The sequence below is a fragment of the Lampetra planeri genome, chromosome 7, assembly GCF_965212315.1.
Source record: "Lampetra planeri chromosome 7, kcLamPlan1.2.h2, whole genome shotgun sequence".
NCBI lineage: Eukaryota > Metazoa > Chordata > Hyperoartia > Petromyzontiformes > Petromyzontidae > Lampetra > Lampetra planeri.
Window position 1 is genome coordinate 12,241,247 of NC_136113.1, and position 27,195 is coordinate 12,268,441.

Consider the following 27,195-nt stretch of genomic DNA (forward strand, 5'->3'; position numbering starts at 1 on the left):
CCACAAGTTCGACTGTACGGGTAGAGGCGATCAACTCAAAGGGAAACGGGACTAAAAACACTAGGAATGGAACTCAACAAAAAAGAAGTGTGAGGCACTAACTACAATATTATATTTAAATGTGTTAATTGCCACATCATGATTTATTTATAATTACCTGTCAACAGTAATTCTTCTCCAACTCTGTATTGAAAGGATATAATAATAGTACCAGAGTACTGGTTCGTGTCCAGGTCACAGCTCATATTTAGTGACGAGTGATATCTGAACAGGTCTTATCCCAGCCACCTTTCGAGTGTGGTGAGGTATGCACTCCTGAGATGTTTCTTGCGATATGAGCACCTTGCAAATGTAACGTGTTGTTGTTTGGTCATACAGGCGCCGTGACCAACAGCAACAACACCCTCATCCTTCTTTGGGAATTATTACCGTGAGTACTAATAATCAGAAAATACGTTCTGAGGATGTCAACGCAATAAGTTAATTTGAAGAAAGCAGGCAAGTAGTCGGATGAAGCTAGTTTTACAATACCAATTGCAGGATTACATTCGGTTACTACTAAGGCCTCGAGTAATGAAAAATCAGAGGCTGGTTCCATTTCAAAAAGAACATTCGCAATGCTTGCGGAATGTGCATGAGGGAAGTGAACTTGTCAAACAATGGAGGCACTGCCATTGCAAGTGCAAGCGCCGCTCATGCATTCTAGGAACTCATCAATCTCTGCCCATGCAGAGATCTCTGCCCATTCCCGCCCAGAGCGTGGGACACAAGCAAACAAAAACAAAGATTCCCCCTAATGACCTTCACAGACTGTTGGTGCAAGTTCTGTTAGCGAGCGCCTATGAAGGCCGGCATGGTACACGAAGGTGTGGGTTGCCAGCACCATGCCCGACCACCTTTGTCTCCCCAGTGGTCATGTTTACTACACACCGCACCAGGTACTCATTTGAGGCTGGGTCGACCTAGGGGAGGCCCAGGACTTGTTCAGATAATTGTCACTGGTGTTGACCGTGAGCGGGAATCGACCTCGGGTCGCCGGGTTCGTAGTGCACTAACCGCTACACTACCGCTTCCCTACCATGCACTGTTAGAAGAGAGTACACTAGCCAACCAGACTGTAGTCTTATCCCTAAAGATGTGAAGGTGCAGCCGTGCAATGTCTTGCTCGCGCTACTTTTGGCAAAAGCTCCTCCACTCGTGGGTATCGTAATATGTTTGCCCATGCCGGCCAGACATCTTGGAAGAAGTGGGAGTACCCACACACGCAACCTGCCATTTGGCTAACTGTGGTGGGTGGACAGCGGTCAGTCCAAAGTTCACTCCTCATGCCAGCTCTACCCTTAATATTTTCCTGAGCCTCCGATTAGCGCAATTGGCTACGTACGGTGCAAAAGAGGTTCACACTTAAATACATAACCTCAACCCCACCCATCTTGTTTATCCATTTAAAAAAAATGTTGTTCCATTTTCACCATTGGAACTATTTTCGCATCTTGATCAGATGGCAGACACACATCACCATATTCACTTCAGCCATTTGCACCTCATTGGTAGCGGACATGTCGTTATGTTTTCACACACAAAAAACACATTCGTTAACACGTGAACGTGAATCCCTGGGAGTTTACGGTGCTTGCAGGGAGGTGATGCTGGTAACACTCACCCGGAGCTGTGTGACGACATGTGCACGGGCACAGACTGGGCCTCCCCCTCCTTGAACTCCTTTTGCTCCTCCGTCCGCCGCCGATCCTCTTTCCTAACCCCGCTGTCATTTTCGTCATCGTCGTCATCGTCGTCATCGTCGTCATCGTCGTTGTCATCTTCCTCCTTTTCCTCCTCCTCTTCCTCCTCTTCCTCGCCACCTCCCTGGACTTCCCGCGCGGGCTGCCGCACGGACATGGTGAGTTGACCACAATGGTTGTGGCTGCAAGTGAGGCGCACGGCAAACTGCAGCAGTAGGCATCCACCGCCGCCTTCATCGCCCACGCTCGCTGCAGCAGTGTTGCCTCTCGCCGCAGCAGCAGCAGCAGGAGGATGGTCTGCTGCAGCACCAGCAGGACCTCCCGCAGTTCCAGAAGGAGCTCCTGCAGCAGCCTGAGGGTGGCCCACCGAGGTGGCCTCGGAGGCCGCACCGAGGTTTAACTCGGGGCTGAGCAGCAGGACGGACGCATTGGGTAATGACGCCCGGGTGAAGTCCATCAGCAGGAAGCGGCCTTATTTTTTTTTATTTTTGTCAGACAGACACACAAAAACAGAGACACAATGATGGCAATGAGAACTGCAGTTCATAGATCATGATCACAATCATATATACTGCATAGGCACCGACGGCAAACCACTCGTTCCCCAGCCTAAAATGAGTACGGTGTATTGTTTAAGACAGGCCCTTCAAGGATATTGGGTAGGGCTTATGAGACGTTTTCCAAGTTTATCTACAATGAGACATTCTTTTCTGGGATCTGAATATACTTTGCTGTCTGCATCAATCATGAAAGTACAAAAGTGTCCATTTCCCAAAACGTATCTCCATTGGCCGTCACGAGGCAGTTGTGCAAATGTGACATTCATTTCGTAATTGTCAACCTCTCCGGAGTTGGCTTCTAACAAAGTGGTACTCGTTTCATTCATCCCAGATTCATGATGGGCAGAGTCGACTCCAAAGTGGAGTTTGAACTCACGTGGACCTGATAAATTTCGTGTTTTAACAAAACAATTGCCATTTTTTCCAGAAACTGTGCCTCATTCCACATTTTGGAATTTAGCATGGACTGGTCTCAGCAGTGGAGGAGCAGATTCCATCACACCTCATTCCACACCGGTGAAATGGGCCAATGTGGATGGGATTACGGGTCAGGGCAGTGCTAGGGCAGTGCCAGAAATTGCAAAATTGTGTCAATCAATATTTAGGGGCGTGATCTCTGAAGAGAATGCTAAGAGGGTGTGGTGTCCTCTTCTGCTCGACACGCTTGCCAATTTGTGATTCCTCCCCCACTCCACAAAATTACGGTGGAAAAACCGCCACGAATTTTGAGTGTCATTTTTCTCTCAGAAAGGGGATCTTGTGTGGTGAAATAGATGTACTCGGAGACAATTTTTATTTATTTAGGTGAAGATGTAAATATTGGTGATGATGATGAAGACACCAGCTGCTGCTTCTGATGCTGTAGATGATGTGATTTATCTAGCAACAAAATAAACTCCACTGATTCCAAAACTTTTTTTGAATGAGTGTTTTTCACATGGCAGGAAACCATGGGCGTATACAGACAGGAAACCCACACACGGAAGGGAATAGCCCTAAAAGGTGCAAACAGATCCATACGTACACATACCTACTTTCTGTACTCTATTATTCTAGTAAGCGTGCAGCTTACTAAAATACTTGTTTTTACTTTGGAATAGAATAAATGCAGCAACTACAAAAGGGGGAATTTCCTCAAACCAGGAGGTACTTACCAATCAATTGAGATGAGTATCAGACAGCCGTTAATCACAAAGTAATAAAAAAAACGCTGCTGAAAAATCGTGCAGGCTCATGTCTGTGCGTCACGCGGCGCTTCAGCCGTAATAAGGTAAGGAGGCATGGGCCTCCAGAGTCAATGCATCATGTTTCAACGTTATTGCACAAACCCACGATGTACAATATTTACAATTGTGGTCAGAGTGGCGACCGTTAATATTACAGTTGTGCATGTTCCTCCAAAAAATAAACCTGGGATATGAATGCGCAGATTTTGTTCAGTATTCCATTGGTCTTCAATAATTTTTCATGTTTAATATACTGATTTCATAACTTATTTGTTTATACATTTAGGGCCTGATGTGTAAGCTCACAGTTCGGCATTTTATATCAATGGTTGGTGTTGAAAATGGCTGAATAGTGGATATTTTCTGCCAAATTGGCCATTTTTTCACCAATAATTTGCAGAAAAGTGGGTCTACAAACACCACGCGAGCCCTTAGACATATTCAATTACTATGACGTGATAATTATGGATGGTTATTTTAGGGGTACAGTGGTGGTGCATTAGTTAGTGCATTATGAACTCGAGTCGGATTCCTGGTCATGGCAAACGCGAGTGGTGACCGATATCACCAACCCACGCCGACTGATGAATTATAGTCAAACAAGCCTCCACGACCGCAAGGCGTGCGAAGGCCTTCTTCATTCCAGCGGTGTCTTGAAAAGAACTGCCAAATTATTATCGCTTACAATAATTATCAATATATTATACAAAGTAATTCGTGGACAAATTCCCCGGTGAATAGCAGCTTATCTGATTGTGTTTTATTTTTTCTACGCAATTTAATATTTCAACTGTCGAAAACAACCACCACAGGACACCCACTGGTGACTTCCTATGAAATAATCTTGTATGTAAAGGCGTCCCTTGCGCAAAAAGCACCCCCTAGTCGAGAGAATTTGCAGTTACGCGATTCACCTTTTAGGGATCATACGTCACGCGAAGCTTTTTGCAGTTACGGGTGCAAGATTTTTTTTTTAATTACATATAAAAAAAAATCTATTATAAAAATTCGAAGTAAAAAATAATCTGTATTTTTGATGGTGTCACCGCGTCATATAACGGGCTGGGCGCTGCCATCTTAGAGCATCGTGCGTGCTGCTGCTGCCCAGAAGTTACTCCTTATTGAGTAATCTTTCTGAGTTAGTAATCTTTAAAATATTAATTCTCATTCGCTGTTATTTAAACTCCTTATTAAGTAATTTTTGTAATGTTAATAGTATCATTATTACGTGTTAAATGTATACATATATTGTAAAGTCCAGAGGTGTGGACTCGAGTCATGTGACTTGGACTCGAGTCAGACTCGAGTCATGAATTTGATGACTTGCGACTCGACTTGGACTTGCATAACAATGACTTTGTCCCACCTATGAGATGTGGACTCGAGTCATGTGACTTGGACTCGAGTCAGACTCGAGTCATGAATTTGATGACTTGCGACTCGACTTGGACTTGCATAACAATGACTTTGTCCCACCTCTGGTAAAGTCAGGGCTAAAAGAATTAAGTGAAATTACACTAAAATTTTTGGAAACGCACGCCCTCCCCCCTGATAACATGTATGTCTATGGGAAACTCGGCTTCATAGAGCGCAATTCGCTGCTTTTCAGGAGCGCATGCAATCGTTCTTCGCGAGCGACGTCTGCACATTCTAATTGACTAACGCTGCAGAGATGATGGGCTAAATCATCCCCCAAGCAGGAACTGAGGCTTTTGATCGCTAGTCAAGTGAGCACCTGTCTCGATTATTTAAAGATTTACTTCTAATTAAAACGTATAATTAATTAACATAATAAAAAGCAGCTCTGCAACCAGCCGTCTTTGGAGGTGTGAGGCATAAGCATTGGCGGCTGCTGTCCGGTGAACTAAGCTGCTTACACGATCATATATCTACAGTGGTTTGGCGTCACTTTTCACATTTTTCAAGATGAACTAGTCTCATCGCAAACCGCAATCACTCGGTACCATCTTCAGTAACGTTAATCTGATATGAATGTAATCTGATTTCTCACCGAAACTGGAGGACAGTAACAATGAGATTGCCGGCAACTGACTATTGTAATCTGATTACAACAACGCATTTATTCCCACCAGTGGCTGATGGTAGCAGAATCCTGTGATGACCGCCATTATGGGATGCAGTTAGCCTTTCAACGTTTTGCAGAAACATCAGACTGCATAGGCAAAAAAAAACCTATTCCACTATAGGTATTGGGGAAAGGGGAAAAAAGCAGGCCATTTTTTTGTTGTTGCAGGCCACGTTGTTGCCATGGTGTTTCTGAGAACACTGTATGACAGGGCATCGTCAGGGAGCAAGGGTACATAAGGAATATCAATTGGATTTTTCATTCCGTTCTTTTATCGTGTGCCGTGTGTGCGCGCGAGAGGCAGAGATGGCAAGAGATTGAGTAAAAGAGTGATGGCTCCAATACTGGAATTTCAGTGGATGTGCAACAATGGTAAAGAATGTCCGATGTACACGGAGAGATGTAGTTTACTGTTTACAAAGGTATAAACGAATGGGCCATTTGAAACAATCCAGTTCAGAGAGATGCTTTCTCTTTTGACAAACACACCATCGCACGAGCAGCAAAAGGGTACGGTCGCTGTCATTATCGATAAATGGAATATGCCTCTCTTTTTGTGAATCCACTGTGGTGTGTGATTTCAAGCTTGTTAAGATAGGCTGCCGGCATTGCTATCTGATTCCTTCTGCGTTATTTGTGTTGACGTACAATGGGAGGAAAGGGAAATAAAAATAGAGCCAAATATGTGACAGCCCGATATGGGCGGCGGGGCTTACTGATGAGGAAGGAATGCACAGTCAGTCGTTACAGCAGAATGTATAGAGCAATATCAGAACTTTTTTTTTCAGAATCAGAATATGTATTCATGCTGGAGGAATCCGATGAGCTATAAAGCTCGTTTTCATAGATCTCCAGTCGGGGCACGGGGTAAGAACGTTACAACAACAAACAGTACAAAAACATGATAGTAGTTCAAAGTACAAGAAAGGTAAACAAATCACGGTACAAGTTTTTTCTTCCGAAAAGAGTGTTGCTTCGTTGAAAGTTTACTTTTTTCCAATTGTGCTATTTTACAATCCAGCGAATCCAGAATGCCACATCCTGCCCTAGAACACTATTCTGGAACGAAATATTTTACCAGTTTATGACAGAATGGCCAGCCTCGGCTGCTGTCTTGGCCATAAAAAGTAACCAGTTTGACATTACTCAACGAAATTCACAAGTAAAAACGTCTCCCTCACTGTGGTATGTCATGCAGGGCCGGATTAAGATTGTGTAGGCCCCTGGGCCTCCAGGTACCGTGAGGCCTCCAGTTATATTTCAAAAGGAAAACAAAGTTAAAGAATGTTTTAACTTTATTTTTACAAGGCTAACAAATCAAATTCAGCATTCACAAGTGAAATAACTTTTCACTTCATCTCTGGAGGCCCTCCAGCTGACGGAGGCCCCTGGGCTGCAGCTCCTAAAGCCCCCGTGCCTTAATCCGGCCCTGATGTCATGTAATGTTTTTGGGTGTGCTCATCTATAAAACATTAAAGGCATAGATGTATGTACTGTACGGTGCACTTCTTTTGCACCTATGAGAGAGAGAGAGAATCAATGAAGCAGAATAAATGAAACGAACAAATAAGGTCGTGGAAATCGGTCGGCACACATGAAACAGACGAAACAAGGACAAGACAACCGATACAAATGTGACCATAACAAAATTAGACGGTAGAAACGTGAGACGTGGAACGAGATCAACAGAACAAACAAGAAAACAAACGAATGAGACGGAGTCGGTACAAACAAAGCAAACAAGACGTGCGGCACAACAAACAAGACAGTGCAATCAAGACACGACGTGAGTCAGGAGACAGACGGGGAAGTACAGACAGGACCAACGAGGAAGTTGTTCCACCATTGGAACCTCATTTGCCAGTAAAAATATGATAATTGTTTTTTTACCCTTCTATCTGGCAACAAAACTGACACCTTTTTTAAAAAAGGAGTCATGTTTACATAGACCACAATACCTGCAGTCATAATGCAAACAAAAAACATAACTCTGATAATGTGCACCGTCATTGAAGTTGATTGGTCCACACCCGAGACAGCTTTCCTTAGAGCCTAGTCTCACATGGGTTGGACCAGATGACGCCAAAAGGCGCACAACTCAAAGACAGTGCACCATCAGAATATGAGAGCTCGGGGTAAGCATTTACACCATTGGAACCTCATTTGCCAGTAAAAATATTATAATTGTTTTTTTACCCTTCTATCTGGCAACAAAACTGACACCTTTTTTTACAAGGAGTCATATTTACATAGACCACAATACCTGCAGTCATAATGCAAACAAAAAACATAACTCTGATAATGTGCACTGTCCTTGAAGTTGATTGGTCCACACCCGATACAGCTTTCCTGGTCCTGGTCCACACCCGAGACAGCCTAGGCTCTAAGGAAAGCTGTCTCGGGTGTGGACCAATCAACTTCAAGTACTTTTTGGAGTGTGTTGGCGACCGAAAGAAACTGGTCCTGACGCAAGTACGGAGCCCCGTGTAAGGGGGTCTCATTACTCGAAAATGATTCCAGAGATGAATCGGCACAATTCATTGAATCTAAACTAAATGCTTTATTTAAGCAGGTGAGGCTCACTGAGCTATATTTCAATTTTTTTTCAGAAGCGACCCGGCCGCAAATAATAGATCAATCCAAGTGCCTTATCACATGGACATTTATAGCAGCCAAATACTCTTAAGGCATGTTTTTCAATGTGGAGGGGGAAAAAAACGGAGAATCTGGAGAAAAATCCACACGACCACGGGGAGGACATGCAAACTTAAAATACACAGGAATCGGGGTTAAGGATCGAACCCACGATCTCCTGCATACCAGGCAAGGTAGATAACATCTCGCCACTGTGGCGCCCACTTGGTTATGGTGGGGGGTGAATCATAACAAACCCGACCCTACATGGATGTGGTTGTGTACGACATTTTAAAAACCTTGTAGGAAAAAAAAGTGAAAATGCAATAGACGAGGCCCTCTGCCCCTCTCTCTGGGGAATGGGAAAAGAGCCTTCGGGAAAGGTACATTGGCAATTTTTCAGCCGGCAAGCCGTATGTGCTGAAGAGCGTGTTACATCAATTATTGCACATATTGCTTTAATGGCAATCAGTCGGCGCACTTCATTTTAACAAATGGTTGAATTCTCTCTGGGCTCGGATGTCGCACAACAAATGCGCTGCTTGATATTCAGAACGAATAATTAGTACATTTCATACCTCGACCTCTTTTGGTGAATATGTGCAGTAGCAATTTATTTCAGGGCAATTCTGACTAGGTAGCATTGTGTTGCGCAGTCAGGTTTATAGCGTTCAACCGGTTGACTGAGCCAACCACCTTCAGTGAATATAATTTTGTTGCAAGTCTAAAGTGGCTGTCCACCACTGAGATGTTGGAATTTCCACCACATCGCCCATGGAGATGTGTGCAGAACCGCAATTGTCCACCTGAGCGCCGAGACATGCGACAACTCTCGGTGGGTTCTCACCAGATCGGGGACGCGTGCCCTTCCGTCACGTGGCATGTGTGCACACCACTGCGTTGGAACTGAAGCGTGGCGTTAAGGGTCTCGTGGTGTGTGGCTATTGTTTAAGCGCCCCACGAGAAACATTTGACAGCCCTTGGATCCGCACCCCTTTGCTTCTCTTTCGCGCTGATTGGCTGCCAGTTCACTTAACGTTCTGAAGGTAAACCCAGTTAACACGGCGGCCGCATTAACTTTACACCGCCTGCGGTGTGACTCACTTGAACAAGGCTTTAGTGGAGACGCTTCCGCCAGCAGTGGCTTGAGCAAACTAATGAAAGGGATTCACCTTTTCCTGTTTCCTTTTGTGTGTAAAGTGATCTAGTGTCAACCCACTCTTAAATGATTATAGAGACATAGATGATACATCCCCCATGAAATACAACGCACACGTGCTTTGCCCTAGGTACGCTACAATTGCAGAGTATGGGAATGCTTTTGCCTGATTGAGAATAGGTCATTGTCAATCCATTCATCCTCCTGCCTCATGTGTGTACAACGTGAAGGTGTTGCTAGTGTAGTAGGTACCTTGACATTTATTATTGCTTGTGCGGCACAACTATCGTCAAGAAGCATAAAACCATCACGCGAACTCCGGTCATCCTCGCAGCGGCTTTTGGCTAACCATCGAACAAAGCCGGTCACTGCATCGTGCGCTGGAACGCTCTGCCTTCCGATATTAGCGAGCCACTGGAGCTATGCACTTTTAAGTCGAGACTGAAAACTAATTTCTTTAAACTGTTTTTTGTGTTGAATTTGTTGTCCTTCCCCTGCACCTCCGATTAGCATGGTTGCGAAAGAAGTTCAACATACATACATCTGATTAATCGCTTATCTAAAAATCGCCTCCCATCTATTTTAGTCTTCTGTGCTCCTACTGCCGTGTTCGTGAATAAGCTTGAGACATACTGTGGAGGTCGCGCGTCGAAGCACTAATTGGCGACAGTGCCGGATGTTATAAAGGGACCCTAAAATTAAAATAAAAAAACACAAAATTTAAACTTGCATAGTAAAGTAATTGTATTTTTTTTATTTTCTATACAGCCAGATAATACGACAAAGCGCTAACCTTAAACACCCAGTCGTTCATAAAAGTTGAAGGCAGTATAGTACTATAGCAATAGCGCAAGTGCAGAATCACTGAACCGGAATTGATAGCTTGAAAGCAATTAGCGCGGGCCCCTTGAATGTGCGTGCGGTGCCCGTAGCATATGTAGCTACTTTTGCTACGAGGATAATCCGGCACTGAGTGGCGGTGATGCTACAGCACATGCTGGTTGTCTGACGGGCGATACGATTGAGGCTGCTTGCAGGTCAGCGTTTACAGACTTCAATTAACCCCCCCCCACCCTCTCATTTAGCGATGTGAGCATGGGGCTGTAATATCCTGGCAGTATTCAAATAGCGCAGGGCTATCGTGACAACAAACGGGAAAGGGTGATCAAGGACGCATAAAAGCTGCAGTAAAGTAATTGACCACTGCTTAGTGCACCGTGCTCTGACCTCATCAACCTGAGTTCAATTCCTTGTCATGGATAATTCAATTCCTCGTCAAGGATAATGTCAGGAGAGAGATATCTCAAACAGTCCTTGCTAGGGCCTCCTTTCACCAATCTGCATTGAAGTATGGCCAAAGAACTACCATGACCGAAACTGCGTGAACTTTTTATCCAGCAGCGGATGTACAAAGGGATATAAATTATAATTGCCATTGGTCAGCACAGCTGAACCAGTCTCAATCTGGTCACAGTACTAAACTAAACTTTTTATTGTACCAGGTGAGGCCCACTGAGATATATTTAGCTCTTTTTCAGAAGCGACCTGGCCACAAATGTTAGCTCAACAAAGTGGCTTATCACGTGGAAATTTATAACAGCCAAATACTCAAGCGCATGTTACTAAATGTAGAGGGTAAAACTGGAGGAGCCGGAGAAAAATCCACGCGACCACGGGGAAAACATGCACACTTCAAATGTACAAGCGTCAGGCTTGGAAACGAACTCCACGACCTCCTGCATACCAGGCGAGGGAGTTAATATCTCGCCACCATGGCGCCTAAGTACAAAACCACCTTGGGCATGGTATAGAACACTGTAAACGTGAGATGGAATAATACATCGCTTTACGTGTTCCCTAGCCCCACAATTCTTAAAATATTTTTAGTCAAATGTTTGAAAGCATAATAAACAAACAATGCGCGTGTTTTTCCTCCCACTTTTCAAACGCAGTTTACTTTAAAGTGCAGGCATATTTATGGAGCATGAAAGCCCTGAAAAAATATCTCCTGCAATATCTGTACTCCTGTTCTCGGTTGTTTCCTGCATTTGTGAACCCGTGGAAATCGTTTAAAAACATTTTCTAGCGAGCTCATAAACTTTGCCCTTGAGTAGTAAAATAAGTACGAGTCTGTTTTAGGCGCCAGTGTGCATCCAACCACACTCTTTCACGTCAGCCTCATGCCACCGCAGACACGAAATCAGGAAAGCTAGGTACTAATCTACTTTACATTATTAAGGGTCTTTTGTCACAGGCAGTAAGTCGTGGGCATAAGACAAAAAGTATTGGAGACTGAACTTGAACAAGAAAAGTGCCTGTGTAGTGTGGATGGCGGCAGAGAGGAATTCCAGACAGTAGGTGCAGCAGCAGAGAAGCAGTGACAGCAAGTGGTAGTTCAGCACGTGAAAGGGGATACTAAAATTATATATATATTTTTTTAATCCTTTATATTAAGTTCGCTTGCTTGCTTGCTTGCGTGCTTGCTTGCTTGCTTACGACCGTGCAAATCTTTCGGTCGTTTTTTAACCCACTTCCCGTGATCCAATCGAGCTGACATTTTGCACACAGACTCGTTGTGCTTGTCAATTAATTTTCATGAAATTTTTTTTCCAAAATTTTACACTGTTTAGGGGAAAATAAATAAATATTTAATTACCAATTGCTTAATTGTGGCAGACAATCATCTGACCCATAGGTGGCAGCCATCTCAAGCCAGAGGACGAGATGACTGTAGCCGCCCGTTTCATGATGACGCAAATGTTGACTAACCACATGGCATGAAATCCCTGCCCCCACGCTGTACAGTGGAGACTATTTATAGAGCAGTTAAATTGAAGCCGCCAGGTTCTTGAAAGTGGTAAAACGGGTCAACGCTATTGCCCTCGGGAATATACGGGGCATGTCAAGAGGTGATCTTTCATTTTTAAATCCTTTATAGTAACTTCACTTGCTTGCTTGCTTACTCAAGAAAAACTTAAATGAATAATAAAATGAAACCGATGCCACGCATGGAATGGATTTATAGTGAAAAACTTGTTTTTACGGGTTAATTTTTTTATCCAGTAAGGCCCACTGAGTTTTGTTAGCTCTTTTTCAGCAGTGAATTGGCAACAAATGATAGCTCAACAAAGTGGCTGACGTGGAAATTTATAGCAGCCAAATACTCTAAACACACGTTTCTAAATGTGGAGGGAAAACCCGGAGGAACCGGAGAAAAATCTACGCGACCAAGGGGAGAACATCATGCAAACTTCAAATATACAGCAGGCGTCAGGGTTGGGATCCAGGACCCCCTGCATACCAGGCGAGGTAGTTAACATCTCCCCACTGGTGCCTATTAGATTTGTACTGAGCCCGATGTTGTGTTGGCAACGTTGCAACCTGTAGTCTGACACCGAGAGCATCTGATATACACTCGTTGTCATTCATACAATAGCGAACCAGGCTCAGTCCTCCTTAGCTTTCGTGATCCAACGAGATAAGGCACACGCAAGGTGATTTGGTCAGAGGCCATTGTTTTTGCCTACATCCATCTCAATGGACTCACACCCTCAAGAGATAATGCATCCCAAACGGGCTCGCCATAGTCAGACAAGGGACATCAATCGGTGGCGATAATGGATCTGAAAGAGTTCTCAGCAGGTTAAATAAATGATTTCAGTGACGAGAGATAATGTCAAAGTACTCTCGCTATCCGTCACAAGAGACAATTAATCCCAACAGGTTCTCACACGCTTAATTAAAGGATATCAATCACTGGAGATAATGATCGTTCTTGCGTTCTCACACAATTAAATATAGAAAATGCAATAAAATAATGCCAATGGGGCCCACGCCCAGGTTAAATAAAGGATATCAATCGTTCCAGATAACGCTTCTCAATGGACACGTAACTGATTCAGTAGATGTCTACTTTGTTTATACAAGAGTTCATTATGCATTTCCCTGCTGATCTCCACACATAGCTGGATGCATTGTTTTTTCTGTATCCATAGATGGTATTTAGGAGCTTACAATCACTACAATGAACAGTAATTCAATCGCAATTTTTTGCTTAAAATTTAGTACCAAACATTATACATCCTCCAATTAAAAGTATGCACAATATAAACCAAATAGTAATTTAGAATTCAACATCCGTATACACAACCTAAATGTTTATATGTGTATGTTCAGCGCTGCAATATGATTAAGTGAAAACCGTATGGAAAATATTATGAGCTTTATGTGCATCACCGATGATCAGCCTAATGGTATCAGCCTACTACACTTGAGAGAACCTCATTTACCCAAGGGTGCTAGGGGGCCGTCCATAAATGACGTCACGCGATTTTGGACGATTTTTGACCCCCCCCCCCCTTCGTCACACGGCGTCACAAAAAGTAAGACCCCCCCCTCAAATATGACGTCACAAAGCTCTGCTCCCCATCCCCCCCAAAATAAAACATGCTTCAAATGGCTTTAAACTATTGTCATTGTAGTGCGTATTTAATGTGGCGCTGTACTCTGATGTTGTAGGAGAAATTTTTTTTTTAAGTCTATTTAATTAAGTAAAACGTGTTGTCTATATTTATTAAAAATTGCGCATTTTGATGTGACGTCACATTTCGCAAACCCCCCCTTCGTCACACATCGTCATAAATGTCTGACCCCTCCCCCCTCCCTAGGTGCGTGACGTCATTTATGGACGGCTCCTTAGTTATTGCTCTAACACGCACATTAGTCGCCTGGGACAAATTACCACCTCTATACAGCTATGACAAAGTTAAAGTGCCTCCAGTAGATCTGACTTCTCTGATTATTGACATCATCGATGAGTCAAACTGATCATCCGTTCAATGACTAAACTAATCAGATATACTCTTGGGTTCTTTCGGTAAAGTCGCGTAGAAAATAAAATCAAACAATAATAGAATTCATCTTCTTGGTTCTTTCGGTAAAGTCACGTAGAAGGGAAATAATAAAGTAATAATAAACATAATAAATTACAATTCTCACGACGTTTCGGCCACAACGCAAGCAGCCGTCCTCAGGTGAAGAAAGGTCTTTCGGAAAGACAGCGTCTGAATGAACACCACCAAGCTTGGCAGCGTATATTTAAGCTGGGTTAGTATATAATTTAATGTTGGGTTTTTCTATGGCAGTATATAGTACGGGGTAGATCTGTGTGATGTAAGGAAAAAGTTTAGCTGGAGGCATATTATATTTTTTGCGACATAGAATTGTAATGTATGACTTACTGTTAGTAGCTCAGCTTATTGGAGAGTATATTTAGTATATTGATGATATTGATGTAGTTTATATTTTAGTTTTTTACGTGGTGGTTTGGCTGCTGCAGCTCCTTACTATTAAAATTCCTTCCCTTAATTACTGCTAACCGTACCTCCTCCCTTTGTTGCTTCCCTTCTACGTGACTTTACCGAAAGAACCAAGAAGATACTTACGCCTTCTTAGACCTCTGCACAACACCGGGAAGGATTTGGGCCACTTGAGCGTTTTTTTTGGGGTTTTATGATCCCGGGTTCAGGATAACACAAAAAATGCTAAGACGACGAAGGTCGATCAAGACCACATCAACGTAATTTTGGTCAAGGAATCGTCCCGATTGCAGAGGCGGTGTCCCGACTGGCTCGCTGATGCAATTAAGGAGAACAAATTGCCTCGTCAAAAAAAAAAATTAGGTTTAAACCCAATGGAAATCGCGTTAGCTCCACGCTATGATGCTTGTGAATGTACGACCAAGGTTACTGTAGTAATCAGATTACGGGCAGCTGCATAGTAACGTCGTGTCACTGTCCTCAGAGGTTATCGAGTCGATATTTGAGTCCAGGCAAAACACATATAATACACCCCCATTACATAGTTTGAGCTCGGGTATTTATTTTTCTTCACATCCTCTATCTCAATCCACTGCTGGATGACAGCCACCCCATAATGTTGTTGGTCGTTTCAAAGGTTGTTTGACCATACTTCACCATGTTGTTGATTGTCTTCCCTGAAATCTGAGGAAATAATTATTTAGTTTTTATTTTATTTATCACAGCGCACAAGGAGGGTATTAACTACCAGCATGCTGATTACACGGAAATTATATAGCCCCCTGGTGTGCTCTCGGGTCGTGCTTGCTGTGTGTTGTTCGGCATGATGTCCGACATTGCTGAAGAAACTCCGAGGCACTTGGAGCAAAAAGCGATTTGCCGGAACAACCCAAAACGACATCGGGAGAGGCCCACGGCACAGGAGGAGCCCTAGCAGCAGTCTGCGTGCCACTGCTTACAGACCTTTCTTCTGCCCTGAGCCGACAAACAAAAACAGCAAACAGTGCAGAGGCAAGGTCCAGTCGGAGTCATCGATTATCGTCAGGAGGGATTAACAAAGCTTATAAACAAGCAACATAATCCTCTGTAGCTCTCGTCGATGTGTTTGCTGGGGGTGTGGCGGAGGTGGGGGGGTGTACTGCAAGTTGCTCAGCATGATGTCCGACAATTCATTCCACGTGCTGGGAGCTTCCTCAGGGATTTCCGCAGACATCATGCCGGACATCGAGCGGGGACAGACAACGCATGGCAGAGCCACGCAGCACAACCACGGAACCCACGCAGTCGGTACAACGCCTCTCTCTCTCTGTGTGTGTTTGTGTAGCTTTCAATAATGTTTCCAACCAGCTGTTTTGTGTCCTTCAAGCGGTCTACTTTCCGACGACACGCGTTTTAATAACGCGCATTGGATATAACGCGATTGAGTGAGCATAACTACGTCGCGCGAGTAGGAATACGCGGTTGTTCGGCTGCCTCGGCATAGCATCAGGCAAGGCGGGGGATGCTGCTGGATGCTTCTAGATGCTACCCACACGCCTCAGTCTTTTTTTTCCCGAATGGCGTGGAAACATCGGTGCTCAGGAGGGCATGGCTCTGACCATACCGCCCCCCGCCCCCCCCCCCCCCGTTTTGTGTTATGCCGGCCTTCACAGATGCACATCAACGGGCACTTGCCCCGACAGTCTGAATGGCTATATGGGGGATCTTTGTCTTTTTTGTGTCGTGGTGCACACCTGTAGTCCGTCAACATGGCAGGCAGAGATCATTGCGCATGAGGCGCTCACCTCCAGTGGCAGCGAGGAGCTTTTAGATAATAAACGAATGACATGCTGAAAAGTAGATACATCGTTAGTTATCGACCTACTTGATGTACTGCAAAGTTCTTGCCACCTCATAGCCAAGCAGCGAGTGTATGGTTATTATTGAATTATGAATGCACTTGTTTAAAAGCCTCACCGAGTCTCAAGAATATTGTTGGGGATAGTCCTGACAATTTTTTCTTGGAGCAGAGGGCGAGGTTCCTGCTGTGTGTGTGATCCCAATCGAGTAATTTGCAAGTACATTTTGTTTTTCAGAATTGACGAACGCAATTACCGTGGCAGAGGAGAACAGACTGCACTGCAAGGCTTTACAATGGCTGGGTCCATCCATGTCACACCTTTGAGTGCGACCCATTTAAATATTTTCACCAATTATCGAGCAATTATTTTCGGCCAAGTGCTGCCGTGGTTGGATCTCGCAGTGAGTTTAAATTCCCGTCGGGGCTGAACGAGGCCTTGGTTATCCTTCAGGTTGGCAAAGCCCAACAACGGTGGTCTTCCATTAGAGTAAAGTGCCCCTGCCTTAGGAATGTGGAATTTCCAGCACTAGTTCAGAGGTGTCGGCAGGGACCGTGGCAACCCCATGATTTGTTGGAGCGTAGAGACACCGACCTTGATAAGTGCTATTAGGCCGCAAGCTAAATATTGATTATTCTCCGATTGGCTTGGGGAGCATGGGACCTCGTGTAACTATGTGGTCTTCTGACAGAGATGGATTTACAGTAAACTATAGTGATTGTAATTTCAAGTCAAAGTGTCTCCCATGTTCGGTAAGGGGAGGAAACTCTAAAATCCTATTGTGAGGCCAGTCTGTCCATAGCGCAACCACTGCTGACCTCAACACAAAGCTGTACTTAATGTATCCATCGTTGCTCATTTGACCTACACAACCAGGATTTGTAACTGTAGGATCAAACGTCGAATGCTTTAACCTCAGCGCCATCCAGCCAAATCACATGATTAACTGTCTTTGGAAAGTTCGGTACACCATCAGCCATGGTCAATCCACTGCTAAATGAAGGCCTCCCCAAGATGCCACCATCTCTCACGATCCTGTGATGCAACAATCCACCGAGCAGCCGCCCACGAAGTTCACTCCATCTCCCCGTGCGTGTCCTCTAGGACACTGGTGAATATTGTTGCCCGAGGTTAACAACTCAGTTACACGATTCTGAGTTAAATGAGCCAAAATCGGGCCATGTTTGGAAATCGTGTAAAGGAACGACAACATGCATATTCGTTATTTTCACATCCGTCATGCACTGCCAATGAGTTACCTGATAACGTGCTATGGAAACAGTGAACCTTATCTATACGGACCGACCGGAATGTTTGCCAGGAATCAAAACTACATGCACATCGTGAGCCTATTTGATAGATACTACATTTTTCTCTCAGGCGGTTGCCTAAGCTGGAATGGATGTTTGCTTTAAGATAAGTGCAAAATAACAAATTGCTTGAAAAGGCTTTCAGAAATAGGTTTTTCTCAGAAACTGGACAAACAGCTCCTCCGCATTCCTTTGCTTATATAAATTTCCATCTTTCTCTCAGAGATGGAGCGAGACAACGCGAGGTCTCATCGAACTTTCAGTGCAGGGACAGGTTTTGGTGGCCATGAGTCGTCTCTGCTCCTGTTTATGCTGCCCTCCTACCGTATCCGGCTGGGTGATACAGTGGTTTGGGCAATCGACTCACAATAAGAAGGTTTTGAGTTCACATTCCGGTCGAGGACCATCTCAGTCGATCTTCCTAAAAGTCTCGATTGGAACGATTACCGCATTGTGGGAGGTTTGCAGTGGTCGTCTTATGGAGGGAATGTGAAATTTCCACCATGAACGAAGTCAGGGCTGCTGACTGAGATGAGTGCCACACCATTGCCCCCTTTGAAAAAAAAAGCACTTTGATTTCATTCTTTTTTACTTGACCTCGATGTAGCTTCGTGCCCTTGACGGACACACCGTGTACGTGCCCTTGCAATTGTCAGGGTTGGAGGCACAGGCCAAGTGCCATGGTTTTCAGCTCGTGTCCTTGTGTGCTGAGCGTAATGGTCCAGCGGAAGTGCAGTAGTTAGTGCACTGCACTGCGAACCCAGCAACCTGCGTTCAATTCCTGACCACAGATAACAGTGGCGAATATCTGAACCAGTCCAGGGCCTCCCTGAGGTCAACTCAGCATTTTTTTCTGGTATGGCGTAGAAACATCGGCGCTCAGGAGTCAAAGGCGGCAGGGCATGGTTCTGACCATACCAACTCCATTTTGTGTTATGCCGGCCTTCACAGATTCGCATTAACGGGCACTTGCCCCGACAGTCTGAATGGCTATATGAGGGATCTTTGTCTTTTTTGTGTCGTGGTGCACACCTGTAGTCCATCAACATGGCAGGCAGAATTCTAGATTTGAAGCTTTCGTGACTGCAATGATTCATATTCTCAGGTTTTTTCGGTAAAGTCACGTAGGTAAAAACATTAAAATTAATGAAAGTAAAATAAAACAAAACAAAATAAAATTCACGACGTTTCGGAGGCAACACAAGTCTCCGTCATCAGGTGGGACCGTCACAGCCGAATTAGCTGCATCAAGTGCAGCTAATTCGGCTGTGACGGTCCCACCTGATGACGGAGACTTGTGTTGCCTCCGAAACGTCGTGAATTTTATTTTGTTTTGTTTTATTTTACTTTCATTAATTTTAATGTTTTTACCTACGTGACTTTACCGAAAAAACCTGAGAATATGGCAGGCAGAGTTGGCGGATCAGGCAGAGATCAGGCAGAGATCATTGCGCATGAGGCACTCACCTAAAGTGGCAGTGAGGAGCTTTTAGATAATAAACGAATGACATGCTGAAAAGTAGATACATATTTAGCTATCGACCTACTTGATGTACTACCAATTTCTTGCCACCTCATAGCCAAGCAGCGAGTGTATGGCTATGATTTAATTATGAATGCGCTTGTTTAAAAGCCTCACCGAGTCTCGAGAATATTGTTGGGGATAGTCCTGCCAATCTTTTTTCTGAACAGAAGGTGCCTTCTGTGTGTGATCCCAATTGAGTAATATGCAAGTAATTTTTTTTTTGCTCAGGATGGAGATGTTTGACTAATTACCAGTTGCACTGTAAGTTTTGTTTGCATAACTACGAGAGTAAACTGGAGTACACGGAGGAAAACCCATCCAGAACAGGGGGGGGGGGAATGTACAAAGCATCAATAGTAACCATTATATTGGAATAAGGGAACTTTAAGCCTTGAGAATCACAATTGCAACCAAAAGGTAATCCCAAAGGTATCTCTTGCTTGTAAACGCTTCGTGTAACGCATCATCTTTCAAGGATTTCACAATGTGAGCATGAGTGGATTGGATTAAGGGACACATGAATATAAATCCGTGGGATTATTATTGTAATATAAAAGTATTCCGAAGCTAATCTCTTGTTTTTAAACACGTCGCGAAATCTGTTCCCCCTTGGGCGTATGTCCACACGGAAGCAGAAGCCATAGAGTTGCCCAATGCGACTGCAATACAATATATTGTACGATGCAGGATCCACAGTCGGGAGTTCCCTTCGTGTTCTGGTGAGCACATTGCACTTGCAAACCAGGGAACGGCAGTTCTATTCCATCTTCTGGCGTGGCGGTTGAAATAATGGTGCAAGTTTCTTAAATATCTCCACCTTTGTCTAATCCAGCAGAAAAAAAATGTGTACAAAGGCAGTCAATCGATCGGCAGATCGTGTGTGGTGAGGTTCATGTGTGGCTACTTCTGATGAACATGGAAGAGTAGACCAAAGACCCCCAAGAGTTTGCTGTCGTGTTATAAGATCAACAATTGTTGCATCGTCTGTTTTGCTAGAATATTTTCACGTAGTGATTACCATTACCTGTTACATTTTTTTACAAAATATTTCATATCTTGACAAAATATTTCTGACAAAATTATAACTAAGGTTCACAAAAATAATTACATTTATAAAAAATGACTATTATGCCGTTAAATCAATAGAATGTTGAAAGCATTAGATTTTTCATGATTTTCCGAAAGCATGTGCATCATAAGCATATAGATTGCGACGTTACAGTAATCAAAAGACTTATGACAGGCTTATGTTCAGTGAATTGAAATAAAATAACCAGGAAGCAATCATTATATTCGTATTGAAGGTGAATACTGTAAAAGCACAAACAAAAAGGTTACAAAACATGAAATACAATCACAGAGTTAAGGGCAAACTGATGTGGTGATAATCGTCGTATCGCGCACTTTTTTTTTCTCAAATCGCATCGCATCGTGAACTTCGATCTTGCCGACGTGGCGTGAGTGGGGGCGGCTCACCTTGCGGACGGCCTTGAGTGAAATCTCGCGGGGGCAGCAGCACCCGGCGTGCGGGGGGCACCCCCCGTGGAGACACCACCTTCCACGAGACGCCGCTGTCTCCGCGGAGAGACCATACGCACCCGCCCGAGTCAAAGTCGCAGTCGTGGCCTAGAATGCAGCATTGTCGGGGGGGGGGAGAGGTTGGGAGAGGCAGGTTGTTTGAGGCCAGCGGAAAAGGCAGTTTTTATTTTGTTTGAATCGTAAATTAAATTGCCGTTACATATCATCGTAGGCCCCGGCACGTGGGCACAGAAATCACGGCAGTACTGGCCATGGCAGTCCCAAGGAGAGCGGCTGGTGAGCGTGACTTGTATTTTGTAACCTGTCTTTGTCTGCACGTGTGTCTGTCTCTCTCTCTCTCTGTCCTTCGATCTGTTCTGTCATCTGTCCATCTTTTCTGTCTTGTTTGTGTACATTGATGTTGTGTCTGGTTGCCCGTCTGTCTGATGGACTTTTTGGCATTTTGAAGGAAAACTCCGTAGCATTTAAGGTTTATATTTTGAACTTGCATTCTTAGCATATATTACTTTGTGTGACAAAAGAAAGCCTTGCAAGGGTTAATTTCTTCTGACTTTTTTCTGAAACAATTATCTTTTCTCCTTTTGCTTGTAATAAAATACAAGTAACCACATTTACATTGGCTCTCAAGCTATATTTAAAAAAAAACAAGTTAAAGTGTCTCCTTCCTCAAATGAGCATTGGACAGTGGTCTTCCTGTGGCTCTGAGTCAATGGTGGAAACTCTACATTCCTATGACGGGATCATTATATGCACATGACAATAGCTGTTGGCTTCCCACATGAGAGGCCCAGTAGACCGCCGACTGGGATATGAATGTATTCTTTATCTTTCTGTTTTTTAGCAGCTAATCGCCCGAGGTGTTAACTGCTGAAACTGTAGAAACACGGCTGTCATCGGTAAACCAAAATCAAAGAAAATAATTACTTCAGAAGAACAGCATCAGCTCAGGAACGGCTTGTCCTGCATACTCTTCTCAAGAATAGGTCGGTATGTACTGGCCGTCAAAGCTGAACGATAACACGTGGAAATTATCCAGAGCTAAATTACATAAAAATTAATGGCAATTGTTCCCATGGACGTACGGTTATCGGTCTTTATATTTGGCGAGCACATGACGTATTTGATGTGAATAAACAGGCCCTCAAATTACTCAGCACTGTACAGGGCATTCTTGATTTGAAGCGTTCGCGATTGCAGGAATCCATACTCTTTGGTTCTTTCGGTAAAGTCACGTAGGTAGAAAAAATAATAGATCACGACGCTTCGATCGCCACGCAAGCAATCGTCTTCAGGTGGGATTGCTTGTGTGGCGATCGAAACGTCGTGATCTATTAATTTTTTTCTAGCTACGTGACTTTACCGAAAGAACCAAAGAGTATGTACAGGGCATGACTGAATCATTACATTCTGAACTATTAAAGCACTACAAACTAAACCTTTAAAAACATACTTTAGCAGGTTAGACAATATTGGCCTTACACCATTAAAATGGTGACTACAAATTAAATTAAATTCTGTTGTGGTGTTTTGGCTTCGAGTGTGATTATTGAGTATATAAAACGTGCTATTGTTTGTTAAATTAATCACTTTTGTTCATAATGCACCAGCCTCAACACTGTGAGCAGCAACATCACAGCACAATGTTTTTTTTTTCCCTTCTATGAGAAACAACACAGCCTCAATCATTTGCTTAATCACTTATTCACTCACTGAACAGCTCGCTTAACATCTCGCTCACTTGTTCACCCGCACCCACTCACTTTATCACTTGTTCTCTCGCCCACTCTGTAAATGGAAAGGTCTGCTGTAGGGTTTCCTATGTTTGTCAAAAACTTTACTGAACTTCACATCACTATGAAGCTGGGCGGTCTTTGGCGACGGCAAATGTGTAATTTTGATTGTTTGGAGAAACTTTCACTTCCGCCTTGCATCTTGGAATCAGCCAGAAGCTCGGAGTACTTTAAACCTGCACCTGCCATTTGTCAGTGAGCAGGAGTGCTGATGAATATGTATATTACAGGTCAGTCGGTCAACCTTTAATAATGACATTCATAACACGCCAGATTTGCAGTCAAGTCAACAACTCAGAGGTGCGGAGCCAGGCTCAGGGCTGCTCGAAGGCCTGACCAAAGAGATAGAGGCCTTTAAATGTTTTTGAAAGTCAAGAGTGCATTTGACGTAGCGGATGTGCAAAGAGAGTTCCACACCGAGGGGGCGGCAGCAGAGAACCCACGTGATGCTGTAACAGTTTGAGACCTTGGTGTCCAAAGCATATTTTGGGTGACACTGAGTTAGGTTTCTACCATGAGCCTGAGGAGAGACCTTGAAGACCACACGTCGTTTTTCAAGGAATATGACCACATTGTGGTACGGCGATATTGGATTCTCATGCAAACGATTAAATCTTTGTGATTCCACCGATGTCTCTGGCAGAGCCTTGGATTAGAAGCAACTGCTGCCACCCCACAACAACGATATCAAGAGTAGTGGTCGGTATGACTCCCACCATCGATGGCACCACACCTTGCCCTCTCTGCCTTCTCAGAAATCTCTCGCCTGTTTGTGCAGTCGGCATCGCACCGCCACGATCTATTTGTATGTTATCCAACCATCTGCCTGTAGATATTTCTGTTTATCAAAGACCGTTAATATCGCTCCAGTGCCTGTCTTAATTACCTACCTTCCATTTTGCCTGTATGTCCCTCGCATCTCAACCATCTCTTTATCATTGCCTGTAACTACTTTTCTTCTATAATGAACTCAAAGATGCTTTCTTGAACCCACCATGCACTTCCTGACATTTGGCTGATGCACCTTTCAAAGGTTTATCCTCCGCTTGCTTAACGGTCAACCATCACAGGCATGTTGCGATCTCTAAGTTATGAATGTCGGCTTGCAATGACGATTGGCACGGACAATAAAGTGGGAATGTTAAACCATTTAATGAATGTACTCACAGATCATATGCGGGGACATATACGCCACTCCTGGCTAATGTCATGGGAAAAAAACATACAACCAGCTTTGTAAAGGCACAATGTACATAGCAAATGGAACATCCTTGTAAACAAGGTAATTTCGGTCTAATGGATCCCTATTGAAGCACACACTGAAGTGGATAGGGAAGTCAATAGCTGGAAATGTTTGTTTATGATTGAGTTCATGAATGGGTTAGGCGGGTAGAAAGACAAATATAATGTATAGAGAATGATAGAGAGTGAGACCGATAGATAGATAGATATACACATTATATATACTGGCCTTACAAGTGTGTTTTTGTACTAGTTACATCCACTGGACAGTTATGTGTAATTTATTCACTTACATTTATGAAGATATATTTATATGGTGCATTTGCCTTCATGGGCCTCAAAGCAACCTGCATGAGTTACGTAATAAAATATTTGATTTTGTAAACAGCTCAAAGCATGAGTAAACAAGTAATTTGCAGTGTCTGAAAGGAAAAACAAGGGGCCACCCTTTCTGTACGGCATCTCTAGATATGGTCACATTGTAAGACATCAAATGAATCAATTTCCTGTTGTATTATAAAGCCAGGAAATGTTGGAGCAATATGTCTCTCAGCCAGCATTGCAAATGAACATCTGGGCAGTTCACCAGCATCGGTTCAAGCAAAGCGTGGCCTACGAGGAGATAGGGCGCAGCCCTGCAACGACCTGCCCACGCCACCGTCTGTATGTACAACAAAATAAACATACAAAGCAATTCCAAAGAAATTAGTTTTCAATGTAGGTGATTTTTCAATCTAGATGATTTTGATCGGCAGGAAGAACGTTCCAGACGGCCGCAGACGCTGCTCCGGTTCGCATGGTTGGTTTCAATTAGCACGGTTGGCTACATACCGTGCGACAAAGGTTCAATGTACATACATACGAAAGCTCCAATGGATGGACGGATGATTGGCCGATTTTAATGGGTGAGGCTGGCGAATGTTGCGTGTGGTGTTCTCACCCCCTTGTGCCCACATCTCTCCGGAGGGCGCCCAGGCTTTATTGCGCGTTGTATCCTGTAGCTTAGAGTTGTTCTCTGAAACGGCAACAAACAACAACAACAACAACGTAAGAGAGGGCACCGCCAACAGCAATAACAGCAGCAGCAGCTTCATAGAAAACCAGAGCAGACTGTGCGTAGACAACGTCCACACAGTTGATGAGGATTGGAGAAATTTGTGACGATTCAATTTTGAGATATCGAGGGGCATCAAGAGAACATAAACGCCATGACCAAGACGTCAGTGTACGCTACCCCTGTGTTCACGAGCAGCTCTGAGAGCCCCATTCGAGAATAGCATACTCTTCCAGTATGGCCAAACGTCTTTGAGAAGATGTGGGAGTAACCACACACTGCACCCTACCGCATGCAACCTGCCGATTGACTGTAATTCAATTCGCTTGTCATCGTGGGTTGATCAAATGGGGCGTCAGGGACAGTTTAGATATCGCTGAGCAACAGCCGGGAATCGAACTCAGGTCACCGGTTCATAACACCGCGCTAACCACTGTGCCACCGCTCGATTCCCGTATATTGCATCAGCTGAAAAAAAACTATTAAAATAACAATTCGCTACAAAAAAGATGTTATTAGTCTTTGCAGACTTCCATGAGTTGTGAGTCACACAAATTAAACGGCCACTCGTGACGGGCCATCACTTCAGCACCTCTCATACTGCCAGCACTTGCTCTACAACAAACGGCTCTCAGGAGTCACGGTCTCGGTGGGACGTGTGATTACGAAATACAATGATGTGGTCATTCACAGTTAAGCGAGCATAATTACATCATCGTCACGGCTAAGCTACACCACAGGGATGAATGTGGCCCAGAAGTTAATTGTAAAATTGTACCAGCCAAGTCGCCAACCCATAAACTCAAACCTATAGGGCACAATGGCCATGCCAGTGTCCTCCCAGGGAAAACATCTTTTTGCTCCAAGGAATGCAGCTGGATACCTTAGAGGCCCATACGCTTGCCGCCGAACCAATAAAATTAACACGCGTAATGTTGTTTGGCTGACATTTAGTGTGCCCTTTAAAGATGTACAATTTTAATGAGAAGAGCGCTAATTCCACTGGATTTTAGAAGCTGTTTTAAAATATTGGCGACCCATTATGGTTAGGGGCAGTGTTGTTCTCGACAGTGAATGGGCCTAAGATGCCCTCGGGATTTTTCCTACTTGTAATGAGAGCCCGATTCCATAATATATCATCTGTGGAAACAGTAAAAAGAGAATATCTCCATTAAACATGGGTTAGCCATAACATGGAAGCACCGGGCTCTCATTTGTACATTTTTACAGTCCTAATTCTGGCTGGTTGGTCAACTTAATCAATCATCATATGCCTCTGGGGTCCACAATAATGAGTACCGGTTTTTAGGAAGTTACCAGTTATACTGAAAGACTAGGTCCTGCCATATTTCTCTCGTCCCCTGGCCCTTTGGACCGTTAGGGGCATGACTGTTTCTTTTCTCAATATCTTCTTGCGCAGCGGTCTTTGCCCTCCTGTTTGTCATTGCGTTTTTTTTAATCAACTCTGAGATGGCTTCCATCGCCTGTCACATCGTGAAGATTCTCCCACGGGCTCGGTGCTGAAAATGGAGGTGAGCTCTGCACCCCGGGATGGTGACATGGCTGAGCGGTCGTTGCCTTCGCTGCTTGTTGGAGTTGCGGTTGGAATCCAGCAGGCCACCCTGATTATTACTGCGATTATATTAGCAATATATATGTGAGGCATCCACTTCGAAATGGATGTTCAAGCATCCCTTAGTGTCGTTTTGAAATGAGTAGGCCATTGTATTCCCACGTCAAGGTCCTTCCCCCGCACCTCCGATTAGCAAGGTTGTCTACGTATAGTGCGGAAGAAGTTCAACATACATACCTATAACGTCCTAATCTGCCAAATTTCTCAAAAATGATCCACAAATTACTCAATTGGGATTACATGTAGCAACATCGCCCCCTACTGTGAATCTACTGCAGACTACGTCTGTTAAACACAGCACCTTCCCTCGTGAAAGCATTGCACTATAAGAACGGCGCGATTACCAAATGTACTCAATTGTTGTAATGAATTGCTTGCGCAAGGAGACACGAGTGTACGGAAACCTTGGCTGAACGTGACGAACGGTCTCAGAATATTTGGACCTCCATGGATCGATTTACCAATTCAAAACAGGTTTCCGGGGGTTGTGACGGTGTTGTATTACACTTCAGCGATGAGGTGGGGCAATGCTTCACATG

At 44.0% G+C, this 27,195-nt stretch overlaps 2 protein-coding genes across 2 annotated transcripts in view; both read right to left on the reverse strand.

The window, feature by feature from the left end:
* LOC144719998 (leukocyte tyrosine kinase receptor-like) overlaps positions 1 to 21,014 on the reverse strand; it is a 106,794-nt gene extending 85,780 nt beyond the window's left edge. Inside the window, exons 1-2 of the mRNA XM_078596401.1 lie at positions 20,875 to 21,014; positions 1,664 to 2,213 (exon numbers count right to left, since the gene is read on the reverse strand). Of these exons, the coding sequence (XP_078452527.1) occupies positions 1,664 to 2,199 (536 nt within the window). The 5' untranslated portion in view covers positions 2,200 to 2,213; positions 20,875 to 21,014. The remainder of the gene's footprint in view (positions 1 to 1,663; positions 2,214 to 20,874) is intronic.
* LOC144720152 (uncharacterized) overlaps positions 15,681 to 27,195 on the reverse strand; it is an 80,018-nt gene continuing 68,503 nt past the window's right edge. The window contains exons 3-5 of the mRNA XM_078596659.1: positions 24,910 to 24,984; positions 20,875 to 21,024; positions 15,681 to 15,700 (exon numbers count right to left, since the gene is read on the reverse strand). Coding sequence (XP_078452785.1) covers positions 15,681 to 15,700; positions 20,875 to 21,024; positions 24,910 to 24,984 — 245 coding nt within the window. The remainder of the gene's footprint in view (positions 15,701 to 20,874; positions 21,025 to 24,909; positions 24,985 to 27,195) is intronic.